The sequence below is a fragment of the Carex rostrata genome, chromosome 3, assembly GCF_964058835.1.
Source record: "Carex rostrata chromosome 3, lpCarRost1.2, whole genome shotgun sequence".
In the NCBI taxonomy this organism is placed as follows: Eukaryota; Viridiplantae; Streptophyta; class Magnoliopsida; order Poales; family Cyperaceae; genus Carex; species Carex rostrata.
Genome location: NC_135920.1, coordinates 3,859,762 through 3,881,643, shown reverse-complemented (window position 1 = coordinate 3,881,643; position 21,882 = coordinate 3,859,762). Strand labels below are relative to the sequence as shown.

Below are 21,882 nucleotides of genomic sequence, written 5' to 3'. Positions count from 1 at the left end.
CCGCACATATTTTTGTTAGATATGTGTTCTAAAAGTTATCTTATGTTGATCACTTTTATATGTTATGTTTATGAATTGGATGCTACATGCATTTTGTTCCATGAAATTTATGTTTATCTTTAGAAGTGTTCAAGAAGATGCTCTTGGTCTTGAACCATAGAACTCTATATGATGACAAACATAAATCTCTAAAATGTTCACAAACTTGGTTATTAGCATGGAACACTAATATACCATGATAAGTTTGTCATGTTGATTAAAGTACATTGTAGTTCTATAAATGTTGATAAAGGCTTATCATTTAATAACATGAGTATATGAAAGGTTTCATATATTGAACAGACCTAACGAATGAAAATATTATATGGGTTATGTTAGTGTCATTAATATTTTCATTGTGTCTCGGAATTCTAAGATATGAGATGTATTTCTTTTTCACATGAGAAGTATATAATGTAATTAGTATTAAAAGCTGCTTATCATAAGTGGTGATAAAAATATTAGTTCCTTGTATATAACTTGTGCGGGAGAAAGTTATATGTCAATAGTATCATTGCCCCTCATTTATAATGAGTGATGATATTTTATGGGCCCCTTGGTAAAGTAGAATTATAATGCATGCAATATAACTGAAGTGCAGTTATATTTTTATAATTTACTTAAGAGACCAAGAAACGAATATAATACAAAGATGACACAGTCCGACTTTGTATATTATTCATAATATTATTTGGCAAGGAATGGACACAAGTAATGTTATTCGTAACGTTACTTTAAAGGATCATGTATTGTAAAAATGATACTTTACATCTATGTTATTTGGGTAACTATAATGTATAGCTAGAATACCGCTTATACTTTATGATAATAAAATGTTTTATGTCATTGCCAACATAACACAGATCCTCCATATAGGTCACACCAACTGAACGAGAAACAAGAATGATATTTTATTTATATGATGTATATTGTTTCATATGACATGAAGTAATATACATATGATAAATAAATATCATGACTGCTTAGAACGAAGATAAATTTATGAGAAGTGTGCATATATATTATTTGGTATAATATGGTGCATATTATATAGTATAATATGGTGCATATTATATAGTATAATATACATGACACAATTAATAATGTGCAAAACATTGTTATAACATAAGTTTATTAAAACCCAAAATGAATATGAGTTGAGGCAGTTACTGTAGCGCGCACTGTAGCAGGCTAGGGTTGGCTCTTTTAATAAGGAGAATTATACTAGGAAGGTTACACAATGGAAACCCTAGTATATTTGTATATAAGGAGAGCTAGAGAAGGTATTCATGTGTAAGCAAGCAAGAAATTTTCTGAAAATTTATTTCCTTCTCTTCCTCTCCCTCCTAGGCGCCATCCCTCTTCCTCTCATATTATTGATTTCTCTAATGAAGAATTAGTAGAAGAACAAGAAGGGTTATTAACTAGGTTCTAAGCTTAGATTAGATTAAGACCTCTAGCAAGGTCTTTCTAATCCTTGTTTAGTTCAAGGTGAACACTAGGAGGCCGTTTCGACAAACGAAGGTATCCAAGAGACATAGAAGAGAATTTGATTTCTCTCTATTTACCAAATTGACATTTGGTAGAGGTATATCTAAATCACTTTTAGTAGATAAATTTGTGATGAATGAATGAGTAGATAATTATTTGTGCATATGAATTGTTTGAATAAAATTAGCATAATAAAGTAGATCCGTAGATGCTTGTAAGAAGGATAAATTTTTTGAATTTATCGCCTTGCCGCATCATGAAATCCTTCAATTTTGATGCACTGCTCATTATACCTTTTTAAAATTGACGCGCATCTAGAAATCTATCTAAGTACTTAGTGCGGCCGCACTGGGTATTTTTCTTCGTTTTTCTTCATTTTTCTACCTTTCCTGCAAATTAAAACCAAATAAGCGCGCAGTAACTTGATTCTAGGTGTATTATATTCTCTTTATATTCAAAATACAAGATATTTGATGTTATTTTATATGTATATAATTTAGGTTTATCAAGTTTCAGTGACTCCATGAGTCTAGAAAGCCCTCCACCTAGGCCTGCTAATTAGACAGTTTGTCCATGGGCAATTGGGCCGGACATATATTGAACAAAGTCTGAACGGGCTATAATATAAACAGGCTCAATATCCAATTTAGATTGAACTGAAAAGAAGAAATACAAACCGGTCACGGGCTAAATCTGGACAATAACCAAACAAAAATACAATTTATGAATTATGAACGGCCTGATAGAGAACCTGTTTGAGAGCCCAGTTGAGCAGCCACAATTTTCTCCTCTCTCTGACTCTGCTACTTCGCTTAGCAAACCGATCTATCACTATTCGCCTCTCTGACTCCATGGCACCGCCTTTCTCCATTGCACCGCCGCCTCATGTCACGCATCTGGGTTACTATCTTGGAGGCTTCACCCGGTCTCACCGTCTAACCGTTCCCCTCTCTATTTTTTTCTCTCTACTCCATACCTTGCTCTTTCAGTTTTCTCTCTTCAATCCAAGTGCAGTGTTTCTCTCCGTCACATTCAGGGCCGTTAGGTATGATTTATTTTAGGTTTCCGCTAAACGTTAAAAGTTTGAACTTTTCTCTTGTAATTATTGTCTGATTTTTGACTTTTGGCTTTATTTTACATTCTGGAGCCCAAAAGCTTGACGATTAGCAGCCTAAATTAAATCAAAGTATACAACAATATTTAAGAAGAATCTTTTGTCTAATTAGAACCTTTCTGATTTGATCCCACAGTGAAGTACAACATGAAGCCCCTTATCATCACTTATGTCATTACATCATTGGAATTGGGGCAGTCTAATGGTATTGGACCGCCCCTATAGGGAAAAGTCAGGTAAAAATAGTGGACCGCCCCCTATATGGGTAGTTGGGGCACTTTTTTTTAAAAAAAAAATACCATGGTAGATTCGTAAGAACCTTTTTTTTAGGGTATCAATAAAAATTTCCGGTCTAGAGGCCCTTCCTTTCATTCGTTATAGGTTTATGCTATATAATTATGAGATAAAATAATTCATAGTTAGAAATATTATGTTAAGATCCTTCCTTTTGCTTGTTTCAGTGACTCCACGAGTCTAGAAAGCCTTCCACCTAAGCCTGCTAATTGGACAGATTTGTCCATGGGTAATCGGGCCGGATATATATTGAACAAAGTCTGAACGGGTTGTAATATAAATGGGCTTAATATCTAGTTCATATTGAATTATAAAGAAGAAATATGGACCGGTCACGGGCTGAACCTGGATAATAACATAACAAAAATACAATTTATAAATTATGAACGCCCGGTTGAGAACCCATTTGAGATCCCGATTGAAGCCCATGAGCAGCCACAAATTTCTCCTCTATCTGACTCTTCGACTTCGCTTAGCAAACCGATCTATCACTATTCGCCTCTCTGACTCAATGGCGCCGCCTTTCTACATCGTTCCGTCGCTGCTTGTCACGCTTCTAGGTTACTAACCTGGAGGCTCCACCTGGTCTCACCATCTCACCATTCCCCTCTCTATTTCTTTCTCTCTGCTCTATACCTCGCTCTTCCAGTTTTCTCGCTTCAATTCGGGCGCGATGTTTCTCTCCGTCACATTCAGGGCCATCAGGTAAGATTTATTTTAGGTTTTTGCTAAACTTCAAAAGTTTGAACTTTTCTCTTGTAACTATTGTCCGATTTTCGAACCTTGGGTTTATTTTACATTCTGGGGCCCAAAAGCTTGGTGATTAGAAGCCTAAATTAAATCAAAGTATACAGCAATATTTAAGAAGAATCTTTCGTCTAATTGGAACCTTTCTAATTTGATTCTACGGTGAAGTACAACATGAAACCCATTATCATTACTTATGTCATGACATCATTGGAATTGTGGCAGTCTAATTGGTAGTGGACCCCCTCCTATAAGGGCGATTGGGGCACTTTTTTTTAAAAAAAATCAAGGTAGATTCTTAAAAACCACTTTTTTAGGGTATTAATAAAAATTTCCAGTCTAGAGGCCCTTCCTTTTGTTCATTAATGGTTCATGTTATATAATTATGAGATAAAATAATTCATAGTTAAAAATATTATGTTAAGACCCTTCCTTTTGCTTGTTTCAGTGACTCCACGAGTTTAGAAAGCCCTTCACCTGGGCCTGCTAATTAGACAAATTTGTCCATGGGCAATCGGGACGGACATATATTAAACAAAGTTTGAACGGATTGTAATATAAACGGGTTTAATATCTAATTCATATTGAATTGAAAACAAGAAATACAGACCTGTCAGGGGTTGAACTTGGACAATAATTGAACAAAAATACAATTTATGAATTATGAACGGCTTGGTTGAGAACCCGTTTGAGAGCTCAGTTGAGCAGCCACACAGTTCTCCTCTCTCTGACTCTACGACTTTGCTTAGCAAACTGATTTATTGCTATTCGCCTCTCTGACTACATGGTGCACTTTTCTCCATCTTGCCGTCACCTCATGTCATGCTTCTAGGTTACTAACCTGGAGGCTCCACCCGATCTCGACGTCTCGCCGTTCCCCTCTTCCAGTTTTCTCTCCGATCCATACCTCACTCTTCCAGTTTTCTAGCTTTAATTCGAGCACAGTGTTTCTCTTCGTCGTATACAGGGCCGTCAGGTAAGATTTGTTTTAGATTTCAGCTAAACTTCAAAAGTTTGAACTTTTCTCTTGTAACTATTGTCCGATTTTTGACCTTGGACTTTATTTTACATTCTGGGGACCAAAAGCTTGGCGATTAGCAACCTAAATTAAATCAAAGTATACATCAATATTTAGGAAGAATCTTTCGTCTAATTGGAACATTTCTAATTTGATCATACGATGAAGTACAACATGAAGCCCATTATCATCACTTATGTCATCACATCATTGAAATTGGAGCAATCTAATTGGTACTGGATCGCCCCTATAGGGGGCGGTCAGGTAAAAATAGTGGATTGCCCCTTATAGGGGCGATTGGGGCACTTAAAAAAAACTGGATAGATTTGTAAAAAACTTTTTTAGGGGTATTAATAAAAAATTTCGGTCCAGAGGCCCTTCCTTTTGTTCATTTTTGGTTTATGTTATATAATTATGAGATAAAATAATTAATAATTAGAAATATTATATTAAGACACTTCCTTTTGCTCGTTTCAGTGGCTCCACAAGTCTAGAAAACCCTCTACCTAGGCTTGCTAATTGGACAGATGTTGTTCATGGACAATTGAGCCAGACATATATTGAACAAAGTCTGAACGAGCTTAATATCTAGTTCAAATTGAATTGAAAAGAAGAAATATGGACTGGTCACGTGCTGAACCTGGACAATAACAGATCAAAAATACAATTTATGAATTGTGAACGGCCTGGTTGAGAACCCGTTTCAGAGCCCGATTGAGCAGCCACAAATTTCTCCTCTATCTGACTCTGCAACTACGCTTAGCAAATCAATCTATCGCTATTCGCCTCTTTGACTTCATGACGCCGCCTTTCTCTATCGCTCCGCTGCCGCATGTCATGCTTCTGGGTTACTAACCTGGAGGCTCCACCCAGTCTCGCCGTTTCATCATTCCCCTGTCTATTTCTTTCTCTCTACTCCATACCTTGCTCTTCTAGTTTTCTCGTTTAAATTCAAGCACGGTGTTTCACTCCGTCGCTTCAGGGTCGTCAGGTAAGATTTATTTTAGGTTTTCGCTAAACTTCAAAAGTTTGAACTTTTTCCTTGTAACTACTGTCCAATTTTCGACCTTGGGCTTTATTTTACATTCTGGGGCCCAAAAGCTTGGCGATGAGTAGCATAAATTAAATCAAAATATACATCAAATAAGAAAGAATCTTTCATCTAATTGAAACCTTTCTGATTTGATCGTCCAGTGAAGTCCAACATGAAGCCCATTATCATCATTTTATATCATCACATCATTGGAATTGGGGTAGTCTAATTGGTATTGGACAGCCCTTATAGGGGGCGTTCAGGTAAAAATAGTGGACCACCACCTATAGAGGCGGTTGGGGCACTTTTTTTTTTAAAAAAACACCATGGTAGATTCGTAAAAATCTTTTTTTTAGGGCATTAATAAAAAATTCCGGTCTAGAGGCCCTTTATTAGTTTATGTTATATAATTATGAGATAAAATAATTCATAGTTAGAAATATTATGTTAAGACCCTTCCTTTTGCTCGTTTCAGTGACTCCACGAGATTAGAAAGCCCTCCACCTAGGCCTGCTAATTGGACAGATTTGTCCATGGGCAATCGAGCCGAACATATATTGAACAAAGTCTGAATGGGTTGTAATATAAACGGGCTTAATATCTAGTTCAGATTGAATTATAAAGAAGAAATACGGACCGGTCACGGGCAGAACTTAGGCAATAACAGAACAAAAATACAATTTATGAATTATGAACGGCCCGATTGAGAACCCGTTTAAGGGCCCGGTTGAAGCTCGATTGAGCAGCCATAAATTTCTCCTCCCTCTGACTCTGCGACTTCGCTTAGGAAACTAATCTATCGCTATTCGCCTCTCTGATTCCATGGCGCCGCCTTTCTCCATCGCTACGTTGCCGCTTGTTACTCTAATGGGTTATTAACCTGGAGGCTCCACCCTCTCTTGTTGTTTTCCTCTCTATTTCTTTTTCTCCACTCCATACCTCGCTCTTCCAGTTTTCTTGCTTCAGTCCAGGCACAGTGTTTTTCTCTGTCGCATTCAGGGCCATCAGGTAAGATTTATTTTAGGTTTCCGCTAAACTTTAAAAGTTTGAACTTTTCTCTTGTAACTACTGTCCGATTTTCGACTTTCGGCTTTATTTTACATTCTGGGGCCCAAAAGCTTTGTGATTAGTAGCCTAAATTAAATTAAAGTATAAAACAATATTTATGAAGAATCTTTCATCTAATTGGAACCTTTCTGATTTGATCCTATGGTAAAGTACAACAGAAGCGCGTTGTCATTACATCATTGGAATTGGGGCAGTCTAATTGGTATTGGACCGCCCCTATAGGGGGCGGTCAGGTAAAAATAGTGGACCGCCCCCCTATAGGGGCGATTAGGGCATGTTTTTTTTAAAAGAAAAAAACCATGGTAGATTCGTAAAACCTTTTTTTAGGGTATTAATAAAAAATTTCGATCTAGAGGCCTTTCCTTTCGTTCGTTATTGGTTTATGTTATATAATTATGAGATAAAATAATTCATAGTTAGAAATATTACCCTTCCTTTTGCTTGTTTCAGTGACTCCATGAGTTTAGAATGTCCTTCACCTAGGTCTGCTAATTGGACAAATTTGTCCATGGGCAATCGAGCCGGACATATATTGAACAAAGTATGAACGAGTTGTAATATAAACAGGCTTAATATCTAATTTAGATTGAATTGTAAAGAAGAAATACAAATCTAATTTAGATTGAATTGTAAAGAAGAAATACGGACCGGTCACGAGATAAACCTGGACAATAATAGAAGAAAAATACAATTTATGAATTATGAACGGCCCGGTTGAGAACCCGTTTAAGAGCCTTGTTGAAGCCCAGTTGAGTAGCCACAAATTTCTCCTCTCTTTGACTCTGCGACTTCGCTTAGCAAACCGATCTATCGCAATTCGGCTCTCTGACTCCATGGCATTGCCTTTCTCCATCGCTCTGCCGCCGCGTGTCACTCTTCTGGGTTACTAACCTGGATGCTTCACCCAGTGTCTCCATCTCATCATTCCTCTCTCTATTTTTTTTCTCTCCGCTACATACCTCACTCTTCCAATTTTCTCGCTTCAATCCGGGCGCGGTGTTTCTCTCCGTCGCATTCAAGGCCGTCAGGTAAGATTTATTTTAGGTTTCCGCTAAACTTCAAAAGATTGTACTTTTCTCTTGTAACTACTGTCCGATTTTCGACCTTGGGCTTTATTTTACATTCTAGGGCCCAAAAGCTTGGCGATTAGCAGCCTAAATTAAATCAAAGTATACAATCTTTTGTCTAATTGGAACCTTTTTTATTTGATCCTACAGTGAAATACAACATGAAACCCGTTATTATCACTTATGTCATCACATCATTGGAATTGAGATAGTCTAATTGATATTGGGCGGTCAAGTTAAAAATAGTGGACCGCCCCCTGCTGTTGGGGCAGTTGTTATTTATATAGGTGGGCCACACTACTGATTTTGAGAAGTACCCGGGTTGTACGGGTCAGTGCAATATGGAAGATACGCTCAAAGGTTGGTTCATAACCTACGTTGACAAAGACTCCGAGACTTTATTCAAGGATAGGTTAAAGGCCGAACGATTCAAAGCTGACCTAGTTGACGAAGAGAGACAACAGAGAGCGATTCAAGCCCAGATTGAGCGGGCCTAGGCAATTCAAATAGATGTGTCCATTAGTTAGAACTCGGAAGTAGAAGACCCAAAACCCGATATTAACAATGTATCTGTATCTGAAGGTAAAGTTGCATTTTTGCTCCAGCCCACCTCAGCAGAAGCGAAAATGGAGGTGTGAAATTAGGGTTGGAGGATGAAACAGAGGGGCCCAGTAGTAGAATAAAGGGAGGAGATTACAAGGGAAAGGGACCGGGATGTCAACTTTGGATCTGTTGATGCAAGAGGAAGAGAAGAAGAAGGAAAAGAGTAATAGACAGGGTTACTGGCTCTGTGAAGGAATTATAGTCAAGGTGATAAATTTTTTCTTACTGTATAATTTATGAATTTGGTTTTCAATTTCACTGATAAATAATTTAAAATATTAATGTAGATTCTGGAAATTTTAATGCTACTGACACTATTTTTAAAAAAATAATTAACAGGTGATGAGCAACTCACTGGCTGAGAAGGGATACTACAAGGAGAAAGGGGTGGTGAAAAGGGTAATAGACAAGTACGTAGGAGAAATGGAAATGCTCAAAACAAAACACAAATTAAGAATTGCTCAAGATGAATTAGATACTGTTATTTCCCAAATTGGAGGCCTTGTTAAAATAGTAAATGGGGCGTATAGGGGGTTGAATGCAAAGCTTTTATCAGTTGACATGTGTCAATTTTGTGCAAAATTTCAGATTGAAAAGGGGGTTTATGATGGAAGGGTTTTGCAAGCTGTGGAGTATGAGGATATATGCAAGCTTGCCTGATAATTTAAAGTTATCTTTGTAGTGAGATATTTGATTTATTTCCATTTTTTAACTTCTTTTGATGCTTATATTCTCTCTTTACGCCATAGTGCTCTGATGAACTAGGTTAATATACCTCTGCATCTCAGGAAATAAATTTCGCTCGTCTTAAAAAATGTCGGAAGACTATTTCATAGGTATCAGACTATCAGTATCCACTAGTTCAGGAACTACTCGAGAGGAGCTCAACTAAAGTGACAGCCTACAAGAAGTTTGCATTACTTCAAAAAGAAACAGGTCCAATTTAGCAGAAAACTAGAAGCATACATATTTACATATTATCATCCATGTAATGTTAAAGCTTACTCAAAATTTAGGCATTAAGTGAAAACTCGAGCAACTTCAGCCCTTGTATACTGCTACAATATAAGATAAAACTTGAACTTTCAGTTCAAATTCCAAAACCAACATTAGAAATGTTAGCAAAATCAGAGCTCAAAAATTTCCTGAATTTACAATTACGGAGCCAAATGAGGGGAAGGTCTGATACAGTGATACCTGTTGAATCAAATTTGGTTTGATGGGCTTATCAAGTTGATAGATTTTAAGATCCAGATTGCGTGTCTTGATAATCTGAGCACCCCTGTCAAAACCATCTTTTGCTTAATTTAAATCCGGTTCATCAATTTGATCTGTGTCTTTGCAAAAGAAAAAAGAATGTCCTTAGTTATCTTTGTATTTGAATTTAGAAACCAAATAGTCATCTTGTATGTTAAGTTGTATTGTATTTATTACAATAGCTTCTTGACCTGTTTTGCACAAGTATTAGCATGCATGGATACAAATTCAACTGTGTTATTAAGGGGTTATTTTACTGGATCCTGGTGATACTAAGTTTATGTAGCTCCGTATATATCGAATAATTACAAAATAGGCCAAGGAAAAAGACATGAAATGAGATCAAACTGACACCAGGAAGTATAGTTTCTGTACCTTCTTGTCTGGTACTGACTCAATTTTGATTTATCTATCTCAGTTAGGGGTATTCATTGGGTCCGGTTTATTTGGTTTTTAACCGAACTGAAAAGGTTTGGACAGATTGGTTCGGTTTTTTAGTTTAAATGGACCGGTTCGGTTCAAATTTTGATTTATTGTAATTGGTTTGGTTTAGAACTTTCCAAAACTGACTAAACCAAACCGATCGAACCCAACCTAATTGTACTCGCCTGTCCAATCGCCAAACTGCCCATCTCTTCCTCTTTGCTGCGCTTTACCTCTATTCCTACTGTAGCTTCACCCTGGAGCCCTAGTACTACTCACATGTCGAATCGCCGAACCCAACCCATGTCTTCCTCTCTGCATGCACAATGTCTCTTGACCGCCTCTCTCTCTCTCTCCCCCTGTAACCTGGTTTCCCTCTTTCTCCGTCTTACGTTTCTGATTCTCTTTCTTTCAAAATTTATTTTTGTTGTGCAATTTGGTGTGATTTAAACAAATCTCTCTCTCCCTCTTTCCTCAAACCCAGTCTAGGGTTTCCACCATTTTGGTCCCTGTTGGCAGTTGCTTCTTCTTGTTAACTCCTTGGTCGGTCAAGAGATGAGGTTAGAGAAGGCGGTGGCCGGCCACAACCTTGATACCAATAGACTCTCACTGAGAATCAAGCGGAACAAATCTGGTAAATTAGCTTGGCAACTTATTCCTTGTTCTTGAATGCTTTGTGTTGTGCTGTTTCTATTTTGTTGAATTGTTGCTTTGTTTCTATTTTAAAATATGGAGAATTTGTACTTTAATACAAGTGACCACATGCACTTTTTGTACAATTGGATTATTTTTTTTTTATGAGAGATGTGGTTCTACTGATTTCTGTAGCTAAGTATCAAGGCACTAGCCACTGGATACAAAGCTGGTACGAATGGCACCAAGGTGTAGAAGAATAAAAATAGTTGTAGTACGTAGTGAGATAGATTTTACTGGTTCCAGGGGTATCGGTACAGTGGGGTTATAATTTCTGAAGTATCTTTTGTATGTTTTCTGATATGGGGTTCAAAGTGTGAGCGATTAAAATCGTAAAACATATCATTGTTTGTGTTACGGATAGCATTGTAACTAAATTAGGTCTGGAGTGCAACTAGGAATTTGCAACTAAACTTTTATTTTAATACGAATGTTGGACATTGCCCAACCTTATTTTTTTTTCAGAAAAAAACAAAATTGGTCCTCGGACGAAAAATCATACCTTGAAAAAAATGTACAAAATTTGAACTTCAGTCAACTCCTCATGCTTCAAAATTGGCGTGTGTTCTTTGGATATAGCTTTTATCTATTAAATTAATTTTTCAGTAAGAAATTTTTAAAATAATTCATTCAAAACTCATGTCCTTACACATATCGTTTCTTGTCCATATTCTTATACGTGTCATGCCAAAAACTCCTACCTCGAACACAACACACGTACTGGTGTAGCCAAACATTTTTTTTAGAATAAAAAGGTATGTGAAATTGAACAATTAAATTTTTTTTTTTTTGAAAACCTGACAGAAGCTGTCCGGGAATTTTTTTTTTTTTTTTTTTAATAATTTGCTAGATATTTTCAATTGGTTGCACATAACAAGACATTGTAGTATAAAATTAATTAATTTTCAAACATCAGGTTGACATTTAATAAATTATTTGATAAATATAAATAAAAGATCGGACTTATTTTCCAGCGAAATAAAAAGTAGTACACAATATTTGGAAAAATAAAGCGACCGTCAGAAAAACAAAAATCGTATATACGATCCCACAGAAATGGACATAACTACTGGAGACGGGTTCATTCCACATCCGCAAGTAACAACAATAAAAGTTCGGCTTAGATCAGTATCCACTATCCAGTAGCACAAAAACAAGAAACATAGAAGGATACTGGTTCAAAGCAGTAGAGGATCTAGAAATATTTTTTATGTGTTGACACGTGTATTAGAATAAGAAATTAGTTATGGTGTTATCCGCTCTATCACGATATGTTACATGATGTGTCTTTTTTCAATCAAAACCGATACGTCTAAGTCATATTATATGACACGTGTTTTTCAACATTATTTCTCTATTTTAATTTAATTTTGCAACTTTTTAATATTTTTTAACATTTATTATGAATTTTATAATGAACTAATTTATTAATTAAAAATATAATTAAATGTGACTAGTCACGATCACATGATTTGTGGTCATGACGTGATCACTTATAATGTGACCATCTGTGTAGCATGACTGTCCTCTATGTTGGATCTTAATCCAACGTTGAGCATATATGTGATATAATTATGAATTGTTTACTGTTATATATGATTGTCACAATTAAAGTGATCTAATATGAAATTAAGATATGAATGCATTAAATTTAATTTATTAACCTTCTAATTTTGAAACTAGGTAAATAGACAAAAAGAAAGAAGGAGATCAAGAAACAAGGTCAGAAAATCAAGACTTCTAAGCTCAAACCACAATGGGCCTTCCAAGCGGTGCTATCACATAAATTCTACAGGATCTCCACCGTTCCTTGGAGCGCTTATCCACTTCCCTTCTCCCGTCACATGACTCACAGAATCCCCATCCACCATCGTTCCCTGTCCCATCATCCTCCCTTCCCCAGGCGAATACCCCAAGTTCCTCATTGCAATTGATTACTCCTCACCTAAACCCGATTCCCCTACGACCAGGACCATCAACTCACTACAGATCCCCTGTGCCATCTCATCGACCTTCTTTCACCGATCTGATATCCTATCTCAACCCGCTGCACGTCGCCGCATAGCTCCCGTCAACAATGGACCTTCCAAACCCGTTCACCTTCCTCTCGAAGCAAAAGAGAAACACCATAATACGGTTTCTCTCAAACTGGCTACACTGCGCTACAAATGTGGAGCGATTGACCACTATACAAACACCTGCAAAAACCCACTCATTTGCTTCAAATACAAGAAGTCAGTCCACAGAGCAATCACCTGTACTTCTAAACCACCACTAAAACCCAACCAGTCAACAAACCTTCCTCCGCCACCTCCATTACCACCTCCTAACTCCTCCCAACTCCAGCCACCTTCCTTCAACGATGACAAGCTTCCCTCAGCTACAATGTTTCCAAGACCCATTCCAACACCTGATCGCCTCCGAGAAGCCAGCATTCTCCCTCCAATGCACTTCCAAGCCACTCCTGCAACTACTCAGTTTCGTCGATCTTTATCACAAGGAGTGGTTTTGACTGACACATGTCAGCTAGGAGCACTGTACATCCAATCTCACCTTCACTGCCTTTTTCCCATCCCACAATGGCAGTGGATAGCAAGAGAACTCCCAAACAACCAATATCTGATAGCTCCTCCAGATCTCAATTGGAGAAATGACAAGATTAGAGAAAGACAACTGATTTTAGGGGATATACCCTTCCCAGTCCAAGCTTATGAGTTCAATCACTTCAATAATGGTCGACAACTCCAGACCTATTGGATTCAGGTGTTTGATTTCCCTCATGACATGTGGTGTGCACCAAAACTTAATCAACTGGCTCGCGAGCTTGGCGGAATCTTGATCGACACAGATCCAAGATCTCTAGAACACACAAAGCTGATAAACACTCGAATCAAGATCACCGTACCCGATAAAGAAGTAATTCCAGCGTGTCGAAACATGATCTTCACCGATGAATCTGGGAAAGCATCTACCTACCTAATTCAAACCATTGTGGAAGATGATGACTCTGAAAATCCATGGGGCCATTCTTGTAGCCAAGTCTTTTCGACCTCTAGGAAGAGGCAGCGATCCCCCTCACCCCCCTCCGCCTCCATTCAACCCCATTATTAGCTTTCAACCGGCCCACCTACACATCCGAGGCAGACCTGGCCCTTCTACTCAGCCTCCCCCCCACCTAACTCTGCCTCTCTCTCTCAAACCTCACAATTCAAAGACAGACCTGGCCCTTCCACTCAACCTCCCCCTCTACCTAACTTGGCTTCCCTCTCTCAGCCCATATCGACACTCCCTGAAGCAACACTATCCCAACCTGAACTCCCTCTCCCTCTTCTTAACCCTCCAACTGCCCTCAACACTTCAACCCTTGATCCAGAACCTCATATCTCCGATACACCCACTGTAATAGCCCCCCAAGATAGGGACAGCGACAATCAGGCTCCCATCCTTACTCCTGAAGCCCCAGTAATCCCTGAAGCCCCTGCCCCATATGCGAATGCCCCAAACCCTGTGCCAGAACCATTATTGGTTCAAAACCCTGCCCCTGGACCCCATGTACCAGAACCAGTACCAGTACAAAACCCAACAGACAATGCAGACGTACCAGTAGGCCCTCAAGGCCCACCTAGACATGCATTAGGAAGAACACAACCCTTTGTTTCTGAAGAAGCTAGACACAGTCTTCGTCTTAAGGCCAAAGAGGGGACAACAAGGAAACGAGGGGGTAAATCTGGTGCTAATTCAGGTAATGTTATCCTCTCATCTTTCCCTTACATTCATTTATCTGATTCTAAGTTAATCTAGCTATTTGCTATTAGTGGATTTCATCTAGGCTCCTCTAAAGAGGACAAATTAAATGCTGCGTGTAAACTTAGATCCTTAAGCCACTCAAAATTCCATTCAACTTTCTCCGATATCTTATCCACCAAACCTACTATGTTAACTAATTCTATCGATTTAGGCCCTTTAATTTCCTCCACCTCTGTAGAAGACACAGTTCCTAATGTTTAGTATTTTAAGTTGGAACGCTAGAGGATTAGGCTCAACTAATAAACGTAGGGTTGGTAAGGATTTTCTTTTCCACAATAATATTGATATAGTAGGTATACAAGAAACAAAAAAGGAAAAGTTCCTAACCAGAATCCTAAACTCCTTTAGCCATTCTATTACACACTGGACCATCAAACAATCACAGGGAACAGCAAGTGATATAATTCTTGGAATTAATGAATCTAAATTCTGGATTCTTAATACCTGGATCATGGATTTCTCAATTACCCTACACATTAAAAACAAGTTTGAAGACTTTGAATGGTTAATAACAGTAGTCTATGGCCCTGTATTGTCCAATTTACAAAATGCCTTCTTATCTGAACTTAGATCAATTCCCTCATTAGGCCCAGCAGCATGGTTAGTTTTTGGAGATTTTAATCTAATTAGGAATATGACTGAAAAACATAGACCCTTATATAACTATATACTTAGTAACCGATTTAATACCCTCATTTCTTATCTAAGCCTAGTAGAACTCACTCTTACTGACAGAAAATTTTCATGGGCACGATCATTAACCTCCCATTCAAGAGCCCTCTTAGATATATTCTTATGTTCTACTCAATAGATTGTTAGCTTGTAATAATCTAGAAGTCAATAATACGATAATTTTGATTATATAAAACTTTGTTCATGAATTGGATGATTAATATCATTTTGTTGCCTTGAGTATTATTGCATTTATGGATCATTTTGAGTTCTTGACTGAAATTGTGAAACTCCATAATATAGATGATATATACTCTTAAAAGGTCACTGACCAAGGTAATTAGCAGGAACACTAATTACCGCTGTAAGGTTAGTATGTGGATTAAATGATGGTCAAGTTTTACAGACCATAGACAAGGAGTTGTCATTTTAATCACATAGATATATGTTCCAGGAACATGATATCTGACAGACCCCGAATGAAACATTATACGGAATTGTGTTCGCGTCATTAATGCTTTCATTCAGTGTTAAGTTCTAAAGTATGAGGTATTCATCTTTCCTACTAAGAAATGTATATGTGTGATTGTTATCAAACGCTGTCGGTAAAATGCAGTTATAACGGTAGCTCTTCGGTATACATGGCTTAGCTGAGGTAGTGACGGTTTACCAAAAGTACTATTGTCCCTCGTATCTCTATACGAGCTATAGCATCACTGGGCCCCTTGATAGAGTAAGATTATCAGCGCGCGGTATGATTACAAGAGTAATCATATTTGATAATCTGCTCAAGATCAAGAAAAGATTAAGTTTACAAGGATGACACACACCTACCTTGAAACTAATCTGATAGCTATGTGACAAAAGAACTGACACAAGTAAATTGTTTACTCGATCGTGATATTGTACTGTACAGCATCATCTGTGTAATTGGATGGTCATGATGCGTTTTGCCAGATGCCTCTCATGATTATAGAAGTTAAAACAGTTTTAATTATATTTACCAACATAACACAGATCCTATCGGGTCACAACATATAGGAGTTAATCGGAGAATCTTATTGTGATTGATTATAAATTGGTTATGATCAATAGTAAGATGGTTATAATTAATTATACGTGTTATAATTAAATTATAAATGTTATGTAAAAATAACAAGCAAAAATATTGGTTAATTTATAAATGTGTGTGACACGTTGTATTAAAGTTAACCAGTTAATTTATAAATGTGCAGGATACGTTGTATAAATTACCGAAACAACAACCGCAAAAAAAATATATATAATTATTCAGAATAATTATACGAATATTATTTGTATTCGGGCCGAGGGCATTCGGGTCTTTTTAGATTCGTCCTTATCCGCATGACATGTCATTGATCCTATCCAGATGACACGTCATCGATCTTATCCACATGACATGTCATCATCCTTATCCATTCAATGGCATATCTTGTATATAGGCCGAACTTGGAGGACATTTTGGTCTTTTGGCAACCGACCCTAAACCCTATAAATAGGGGTGGAGGGGTAGAGAGAAAAACCACTAATTCACACGTATCGTTTCGTGCAGAATCGAATCGGTATTTTCTCTCTTTCTCGGTTTCTCTCCCAAATAGTGTTTCGGTTGAGAAAAGAAAGTTATACGTAGTTGACGTATAATCTTGCGGGTTGTTGTGAAGTATATTTACGGGATCGATGAATAGTGTTTTCCCGAATTTCGCGGTATGTCAGTTTTGCTTATTTGTGAAACTGAGTAACCGAAAATTCGAGTTTACAGGTTTTCGTCTTTTTCTCCGTGAATAGTGTTTTTTGCATAATTCCGCGGTTTATAGTATTTCTGGCAAAAGAAATAAACCGCTCTCTGGTTAGTCCTGGTGGATAACCTATAGAGGCATTAGACGTCTGATGCTCCGAGTAGAATCATTCCCGTGATGTAGCTCTACTCGCTTGGTCTGCATTCCAACTGTGATTTGGAAACAAGGTATAAATATGTTATATTAATCTATTTAATTGGTAAGTAGATTAAAGTTTTAGAAATCAATCATGAAGTAGATCTGTAAAAGAATTAAATTGGGTTTTGATGCCAAAGGAATACTGAAGGTGGACCGCCTTGGAAAGTTTCCTGACATGCCCCGTTTAATCCTTGGCTTAAGTTAGAAGTAAAAAAATTTTGTTTTACGTTCTTTCCGCAGCTTAAGTCTAAACGGGTTTTGGTTACCCCGAAACCCAACATAGATAACCCATTATGCCAACTCATTAGTTACATCATTACCTATTCTGATCACAATCCAATCATACTCCACACTGATTCCACTTCCACCATTCCTAGAAAATTATTACGATTTGAAAAAACTTGGATCACACAGGAATGATTTTCTGAATTAATTTTTGATGGTGGTTAGCATTCCCCTTAACACCTGACTTGGGCAACTCCTGGAAATATAAACTTCAGTTCTTAAGGAAGAAACTGAGAGGATGAAATGCTAACCTCCAAAGAGAAATTAAAAGAAAAAAGATCAATCTCCTAGAACAAATTGAACAATTTGAATCACTCCATGAATCTGACTCTCTTACACCCTCTGACTTTACACAATGGCAAGAATGTCAAACAGCTTTAAAAAGAATATACCAAGAAGAGGAAACCCATTGGCAATAGAGAGCCAGACTGAAATGGTTTTTGGAAGGAGATCTAAACACCAAGTTTTTTCATCTCATAGCCTCCAATAGGAAAAAAAAGAACACAATCTTATTTCTTGAGATAGATGGTGTCACTGTTTATGATCATATAGTCATTCAGAATCACATCTTATCTTACTTTAGGAACTCTTAGGTACTTTTGACACTAGATTCATCTCACTACAACCTGACCTTTGGTCTGACCAATAAAAACTATCCCTTGACCGGCAAATCTCACTTGAGAAACCATTTACATTAGAGGAAATTAAAAGCATAGTTTTCTCCTGCAATCCAAATAAAGCCCCAGGCCCATATGGTATATCCTTTCTTTTTTATCAGACATATTGGGACTTAGTCAAGGATGATGTCAACTCCTTAGTACAGTCCTTCTATAATCGATCTCTAGACTTATCTAAACTCAATTTAGCTTCAATATGTCTAATACCCAAAAAGACATATGCCACCACCATTAAAAATTTTAGACCCGTTAGTTTAATAAATTGTAGTTTTAAAATAATTAACAAATTATTAACTAATAGGTTTTCTACTGTTATAGACCCTCTAATAAATGACTCCCAAGCCGCATTCATTAAGGGGAGACTAATAGGTGATAATATAGTATGTGCACATGAGATTTTACATCAAGTTAGAATTAATAAACAAAAGGGAATCCTTCTCAAATTGGATTTTGAGAAGGCATTTGACAAGGTTAATTTGGGATTCTCTTTTAGAAATACTTACAGCTAGAGGTTTTGGTTCCTTGTTCATTACCTGGATTAATGACATATTAGAGAGTGGTAGAACAAGTGTCTTTTTTAATGGTAACCAAGGTGCTTACTTCCTATGTAAGAAAGGACTTAGACAAGGCGATCCTCTATCATCTTTTCTTTTTGACCTAGTAGCAAATGCCCTTAACAAATTACTAAGCAATGTACAGTCAGCTGGTTTCATATCAGGCTTAGGAACCTCAACCAACGTATTAAACCTACACTTTGCAGATGATACCTTACTTTTTTTGAAAGAAGACCCTCTAATGGTAGAACACCTCAAATATATTTTACTAGGCTTTGAATCCACTTCAGGTTTAAAGATAAATTATAGCAAAAATGCCCTTATACCTTTAAACATTTTACATACCTTGGCTTGTAGTCTATCCAATCAATTAGGATGCCAAACTTTTTCTCTACCTATCACTTATTTAGGAGTACCTCTCCACTGGAAAAAAAACTTAGTCCTTCTGATTGGCAACCTTTAATTTCTAAAATTAATTGAAAATAAACTGCAAACATGGAAAGGCAACCTCTTTTCATTAGGTGGTAGAATTACACTATTAAACTCTGTTCTATCTGCAATCCCCCTTTATTGGCTCTCTATTTACAAGCTCCCTGTTAAAATCAGGAAGAGTATTGATAGAATTAGAAAGAGATTCCTTTGGTCTAGTACCAACACTAACAAGAAGTACCACCTTGTGTCATGGGATCGTATATGTTTAAACAAGAACTAGGGAGGTATGGGAATCCTAAACCTAGAAAGAATGAACATTTCTTTGTTAGCAAAGTAGTGGTATAGATTCAAGGATCCAACCTCAAATGGAAAATGGAAAGACATCTTAATAGACAAATACAGTACCACAGGATTAGATATATCTAGATGTTCTTCATTTTGGTCAGGCATAATTTCAATTAGGCACATCCCTGATATAGGCATAAAAAGATATATAGGACGTGGTAATGACACCTCCTTCTGGCTAGATAGGTGGGCAGGAGAATGTGCACTTTTTTGTGTATACCCAAATCTTTTTAAAATAACATCTGATCCACTCATCTCTGTATCTAGAGCAATTGGACAAACTGCTCTTTTAATTAACTTTACTAGACAATTAACATGGGTCATGTTATCTGAATGGAACCAATTACAGTCCACAATATCATACTCTTCTGTTTTCACTGATATAACCAGACCTGATATGATCTTATGGAACTGGACCTCTACAGGACAATTTACTGTGCATTCCCTATACATTTGGTTAGAATATGGTGGTATAAAAGACACTACCTTATGGAAAACCAAAATACCACTTAAAGTAAAGGTGTTTATGTGGTTAGTAAAAGAGGGTAAAATTTTGACCAAAGATAATCTAGTTAGAAAAGGTTGGACTGGTGACCAAACTTGTAAATTTTGCACCTTACCAAAAACCATAGACCATTTATTTGTTACATGTCCTACTGCCTCAGCCATTTGGACATGGATAGATACAATAACTCCTTCCAATTTAATTGTGAATACATTACTAACCTTTGGATGTTAGATGCATGGATCCCGCTTAAAGACAAAACATTAATTGAATTGATTAGGGCTGCCACAATATGGATCATTTGGTTAACTAGAAATAAATTATGTTTTACTGATACTGCTGTATCAACATTAGCTTCAATAGGTTCAAATATTATATCCTTAGCCTCCTATTGGTGTAAATCCAATTTAGATGACCCTTACTTTGAGATTTCCTTAATATTACCAATGGATGTTACTCAATTGTCCCAAGCAGGTCCTCTTATAATCCTCTCGGAGACCGATACCTCTCAGGGGGAAGATTTCAATTGGGATTTCGAGGAAGAACCTTTTCATAGACTCGAGGGATCGGACCTGTCAGACTACCTAAGGGACAGGGCAGAATTTGACGCTGCAGATGGTGAATATAGCGCAAGGACAAACCCAAATGCTCTTAGCTCATCTCTTACTACCTCAGATCATTGATATTCCAACCATTCTGCTAAAATGCCTTATCTAGCTTCTGTTTGCATGCTTATGACCTGTACTGTTATACTTTGTTTGTTTTGGTTATGTAGTAATTTTCTACCTAGCTAGCTACTAAAACTGTTGCTAGAAAACTACTCAGAATTTCTGTAGGTATGTCATAACCCAGAATACTAGTTAAGGGTTAGAGTAATTTCAGAGATTGTATCTCTGCTTTTGTAAAAACACTATTAGTTTCTAATGAAACAGGTGGATATATCCACTTTTTCAAAAAAAAAAAAATGGAATTAAGATATTAGACAATCTATGTATTCAATAGGATGTGGTCCATAAGTGTGTATAACAATTTGGGCAAAGATCAAATCATTGATGGACTGATTCTGAAATTTGCAATTGAGAAAACTGCCTTTTGGGAGCCCAATGCGTGTGGTTCACCCGCACTGGATCTGAGTGCGGACGCACTCACTACTTAGCTAATTTTTGGGAACTTCAGACAACACAGGAAAAATGTCCGAGCCTAATGTGGACGCACTCAGGACTTAGACAATTTTCTGAAGTTCGATACAGAAAAAGTCCTAGTCTAATGCGGACGCACTAAGCTCCAGTGCGGGTCAACCACCCGCACAGGGGACTTGGGAAAAATTCAAGGCTGCAGTTTAAGGCAGTTATTTAGACACGTTTTGACCTAGTGCGGGTGGTGAACCACCCGCACTCGTGCTGTCAGATATGTATGGCTATAAATAGATGGGTCCCCAGGGCACAAGATAACCAACTCAACTCAGAATTCTAAAAGATGTTATTCTTAGACATAATTTTGGGAGCCTTCTCTCTTCTTCCACTATCAAAGAATTGAGAGGAGAAATTCATTAGAAACTTGGACATAATTTCTCAAGGGCGATCTTATTGCTTTGGAAGACCTAATCTAAGATTCAACCAAAAGGGCGTGAAAGAAAAAACTTGCAAGAGTCTTGTCTCGCGCTCACGGAGACAGTTGCTTTTCCAACCTAGGGTTTGATATTCCATGACAAACAACATGGAATCAGGTATTGTATTCCGCACTAAAGATCATGTTTTTGGGTCTCTTTGGTATAGGACGGTCTTAGGTTAAGATGGGGATTGT

General features: G+C 37.3%; 2 protein-coding genes across 4 annotated transcripts in view; both read left to right on the top strand.

Moving 5' to 3' along the window:
* LOC144551007 (uncharacterized) overlaps nt 1-21,882 on the top strand; it is a 55,880-nt gene that overhangs the window by 10,381 nt on the left and 23,617 nt on the right. Inside the window, exon 1 of one of the 2 annotated variants that reach the window (XM_078298779.1) lies at nt 7,757-7,832. The exons of the other annotated variant lie outside the window; for it this stretch is intronic. The gene's annotated coding sequence lies outside the window, so the exon portion shown is untranslated. Of the gene's footprint in view, nt 1-7,756; nt 7,833-21,882 lie in introns of those variants that run through there. 2 annotated transcript variants of the gene reach the window in all.
* On the top strand, nt 8,518-10,124 carry LOC144551950 (KIN17-like protein). Of its 2 annotated transcripts, XM_078300062.1 has the most exons (3): nt 8,518-8,681; nt 8,814-9,155; nt 9,263-10,124. In XM_078300062.1, exons 1-2 carry the CDS (start codon nt 8,586-8,588, stop codon nt 9,132-9,134), a joined length of 417 nt encoding a protein of 138 aa, XP_078156188.1. In that variant the 5' UTR covers nt 8,518-8,585; the 3' UTR covers nt 9,135-9,155; nt 9,263-10,124. The 2 variants fall into 2 exon arrangements, with proteins under 2 accessions (XP_078156188.1, XP_078156187.1); XM_078300061.1 differs by having other exon boundaries at nt 8,814-10,124.